The 5,080-nt window shown below is 42.4% G+C and overlaps 1 protein-coding gene across 1 annotated transcript; it reads right to left on the bottom strand.

The window, feature by feature from the left end:
• Positions 1 to 714: 714 nt before the first annotated feature.
• LOC134213379 (aminopeptidase N-like) lies at positions 715 to 3,841 on the bottom strand. Its single transcript, XM_062692433.1, is given in 4 exon segments — positions 715 to 987; positions 1,048 to 1,126; positions 1,201 to 3,209; positions 3,211 to 3,841. Coding segments are annotated over 4 exon segments (2,850 nt in total). The 5' UTR covers positions 3,823 to 3,841; the 3' UTR covers positions 715 to 837.
• Between the last annotated feature and the right edge of the window lie 1,239 nt (positions 3,842 to 5,080).

Consider the following 5,080-nt stretch of genomic DNA (forward strand, 5'->3'; position numbering starts at 1 on the left):
AAATGTAAACACCGAAGGTAATGCACTAGAAGAACTAATGGATGATGTTGACCAACTTGATGATGATTTTGCTCTTGATGAAAATGTAGAAAATGAGTAGAATTGCTTGTGAATTTGATTTTGTTTTAAGAGAAAGTTAATAAATAAAATTTATTATGACAATTTATCAATAAAAATTATGTTTTATTTTGTGCGAAGCAATGATATTTATTTCTTATTTTTGTGATTTTTTTCAGCACTGAGCTCGCATGTTAACAAAAAGAAGCGACGAAATTGATGCCGAATTTAGATTGGAAAAAATATTTCCAGGGGGGGGGGGGTCAGACAAGTTTGCAGGGGGGGGAGGAGGGGGAGGTTTGGAAGACAAATAATTCATCACAAAAAACCTGATTGATAAAACAATACTCTTATACAACATAATTTAAAAAATGGAAAATCGTCATCGGTGACATGAACGCTCAGGTAGGAAAGGAGGAAATGTGTAGAACGGTTATCGGACCGGATAGTCTGCATACCGCATCGAACGACAACCATGCTTAATTAATTTTTATAACTACGTTTGGAATTTTCTTATCATTGCAACTTTTTATTCCTAGAAGTTTTCGTAGTAGCACATTTCAAAATCGGCGTCAGTGTGCATTTAAATGAAGTCATTTGAGGAGCAGCCTTAGCCTTTACTTATTGTATCAATCTATTGATATGGGTTTACTTATCTCGAAATCGTTTACGTGGGTTTACTTATCGAAAAATTGAGTGAAATTTTATGAAACACGATATGCAGGGATGGAGTAAGGGGAAGATGGTAAAATTTTGTGTGACGCAATTCAAGGGCCTTTCCTAATGGTCATTGAAACTATCCAGAAAACTGGCGACAATCAAACCTTCCCGGGTCGAGGGCCATACCAAATTTTGAGCGGCGGTGGCACGAGCCGAGTTCGCAACTGCTTCCGTAATTGAACTGCCGAGCGATTCCAACAAGTGTTCCAGCTTTAAAAAAACACAATAGGATGAAAATTATGAGTTGTATTGACTGTGCCATTGTCTTACCCTTTCAAGTTCTTCTGCGTTGTTTGTTTTTGATGCAATGTTCGCTACTAAACTGTTGAGCGTGCTTTGTCCAAGGTAGCTTAAAAAAATGAGAATTTAAATTACAAATACTTCACTATTACTATATTATATTATCTTCAGCCGATTACTCACTACAGCACGTAATCGTAAACATCGACAAGGAAATCAATCATCACATCCACCCCCTCGTGGCTTCCGGCTAAAACTGCATTCAAGACTCGTCTACGTTCGGCTGGTGTGTAGTTGACTTGATTTTCTCCAGCCACTGCTGTGTAAAGATACGCTCTCAGCTCGAACGGTTCGGCCGAACAGCCCAAGGAGTCGATAAGCAACGTTCGCAGGGCCTGATTATCGGACGCCTTCAATACGTCGTACAGATATACAAATTCGCGTTCGGAAGCTCTACGCAACCCAAAACAGTACGTAACAGCGCTGATGTCCGGGTGGACCAGTCCGTTGCGGTCAACGGTTTCCTGCAATAGGGCCTGAGTGCGGTTCAGACAGTCATCTACTTCAATTCTGCAGGCCCAAGTAGAAACGGTTTGCTTGAGAAATTTGTGCAGATTGGTTTCGTCGTCGCTGACTGTATCAATCGAAAGAGTACTGTAAACGTACTCTAACAAGCTTGCTATGAAATGTTGGAAGTGTTCATAGTGATCCGTTCCTCGCAATCGGTTGTAGAAATAGCTAATGATCGGACTAGCGGCCGTCCATGACGGATACTCCTTTTCGTTTTGCAAATACACTAACAAATCCAGTAAAACTTCGATGTCCAAACGGTTTGCCCGCGCCAAGTGGAAGGCGTCATCCAAAAGTTGAGCTCGGTTGAAACGATGGATGCTAGTCCAATCAGCAATCAAGGCGTCGATGATAAGATACCAGTTCTGGACGTCGTAGTTGATGCGATAGAATCCAGTCTGCTGCTTATTAAGAATGATCCACTCATTGTCAGATATATTAGTTGAAAAGCGTATCGCTCGATCAGTTAACCAGTCCCAGGTTAGGTTGTTGAAATCCGGGGAGGATTGATTTACCACATTGTATGGCACAACCCAAAGTGTTGGGTCGTTATTAAGAATTCTGTTGTTGAAGAAACGATCCTGAGAGATGATGATTTCATCAGTGCGGTAGTTCCTTCGAACATCCAGAACTGGGTAGCCTGCTTGTTCGGTCCAACTTTGTACGAAATCGCGAATCGTAATACCCTCAGGTAATATATTTATTCCTTCAGCTGCTTCTTCTATTGCGGCGATTAAATTGTCTGGATTCACGGCATCTAGTTCATTGTCCGACAGGTAAATATTATTCATTTTTTGCCATGTTTCATCCCCAAGAACACCACGGAACATGTTCAGAACGGCACCAGCTTTTGAGTACGCAATACTATCGAATAAACTCCAAATTGCATAGAAAGTTGCTCCATTGCTGTAGCTCATCGGTCGAGTGCCTTCACGTGAGTCGGCATCCAATGCCCACTGGGTAACCTCCAGTGTGAACAACTCGAAGTACTCCTTTTCCGGGGTGGCCAAGTGTGCAGCATAGTATTCATAGAGAGTTGCGAACCCCTCGTTCAACCAGAGGTAGCTCCACCACTCGTTGGTAATGATATTTCCAAACCATTGGTGAATGTATTCGTGAGCGATGATGGTATCAATCCAGGTTCGATAGCGATACGTAGTTGTAGTTGGGTCGTTCAACAAATATGCTTCTCTGTACTTACAGAGCCCCCAATTCTCCATTGCTCCAGCGTTGAAGTCCGGAACGGCCACTTGATCCAACTTGCTCATGTGAGTGGTAAACGGAATTCCAAGATAGTCATCCATTACCTGTAGCGTTCTCAGTCCTGAATCTAATGCGTATTCTGCTTGGTTTAACGCATTTGATCGAGTTAGCACTCGTTGGTTTTCACGAGCGATATACTGAAAGTCAGATACAAGGAAAGCCAGCAGATATACCGACATCCGAGGGGTTCGCTCGAACTGTGTCGATACGTACCCCTGAAAACCGTCTTCCTCGTAATCTTCAACCCCGAGGACGGGAGTATTTGAGACCGCGCTGTAGTCCCTATGATGAACGATTTCCAAATCGAAAGTTGCCTTCAGTGCAGGTTCATCGAAGCATGGCAAAGCTGTTCGAGCGCTAAGCTGTTCGAGCGCTAACTGGCTGGAATTGAGTGGCGATGAGATGTCGGCGGACTCTGTTTTCGTTCACATATGTAGACACATAGATTCCATCGTCATCATGTCTGAGCTGACCTGCATATGCTATATGTAGAATGTAGGATTCATCTGGGACGAGAATTCTTTGCGATGAGAAAATTATAAACTCCCTGTCAAAGTCCTTCGTATATTGTGGCACTTCGAGGAGTACACGTTCCGAGTCGATGTCATTGCGTGACAACATGTACAGCTCCACATTGATCAAGTTGAGACCGCGGTTGTGCACATAGATCGTTTGCACAGGGTCCTGTACGTTAAAGTATAAATCCACACGGCCATCGAACGTCAAATTTCCTTCGTGAATCCCGGAGCGAATCCACACTCCGTAGTGGAATGGACTGATGTAATTGGGAATACGATAGAGGGCTTCAATCGCATTAGTCACTTCGGTTTCCCGTTGCTGGAAGGCTTCGAATTTTTCGTCAGTGCTGATCAAATCCGGCAAACTGTAGCCATCTCGGGCACTTGGATGGCTGTACCAACCGTACGCTGTAGAAACGACGCAGGCTAGTATTAGAAACTTCCGAGGTGCCATCGCGAAACGAGAACCAAAACTGTGCTAAGCCGGCCAATTTCGAAGTTAGATAATACATTTTCCCCTCTGATAAGGTCACGTGATAAGGTCATTTTCCAGGAAAATTGTCAATAGGCATAAACGATTTATTACCTAATCTAATCAATAGACAGACTGAGACGGTGACTTGATTAAGCAGCGATCATCAACAAAATCGAACCGAACAAAATTACAAGTGTACAGCCGTTTTTATATTGAGCCGATTGCACTTGACATTAATTGCCGGTCATAATCGAGGAATAATGATTTAAAAATAAATGAAACACTCTTTTCCGATTTGGGCGAATGTGCATTGATTTACGTTTTATTTGTACAAGTGACACTCGACAAACAACAATCAGTCGAACAACAATCAGTTGCGAATGTACATTGGCTCTGGTGGATCTGTCCGACATATGTGGTTAAAATGTATAATTTTCCCCTGAATCAATACCCCAAATAAAGCAGTTTCAATTGTTACCATTGAGCTCAATTGCGTGCTTACAGTAACAGACCAAAGTATATCCTACTTATTGTTTTTTGTGTTATGAAAATATAGTTTAATGAATATTCTATATGTAACTATCCCAGTCAACACAAAATCGTATATGGTGCAACATAAGATGCTAAAGTGGAGGCGATATACGTATATATTGTATGGGGATGTACCTATATGGCCTCCACTTTAGCATCTTATGTGACATCATATACGATCTTGTGTTGACTGGGTATGTTTTTAAAGGGACTCGCACAGTAAGTGTTCGCACGATAAAGCGATAAACAACGTGCATAAAGACATCAAATTCACCCACGAGGAGGAAAAGGAAGGTAAATTACCTTTCTTGGATCTACTGGTTATCAAGGGAACAAATGCAACATTAGACTTCGAAATCTACAGGAAGCCCACCAACACCATGAGAGTCATCCCATACACATCAAATCATTCGTATCAGCATAAAATGGCAGCTTTTCATCACATGATCCACAGGATGCAGACGATTCCCCTGAGCGAAGAAGGAAAAACGAAGGAGCTACAACACATCTTGGAAACAGCGAGGATCAACGGATACAAGGAAAGAACAATACAAGCAATCATCAAAGCAGAGGAACCTACGGAAAAACGAACTGACAACACTGACACCGATCGATGAACCGCTGAAGAGAGTATCGGTCCCCTATGACCGACACATCACCCACCAGCTACGCCATCGACTGAGGAAATTCGGCATCGATTTAGTAT

The sequence above is a fragment of the Armigeres subalbatus genome, chromosome 1 (genome assembly GCF_024139115.2).
Source record: "Armigeres subalbatus isolate Guangzhou_Male chromosome 1, GZ_Asu_2, whole genome shotgun sequence".
Lineage (NCBI taxonomy): Eukaryota > Metazoa > Arthropoda > Insecta > Diptera > Culicidae > Armigeres > Armigeres subalbatus.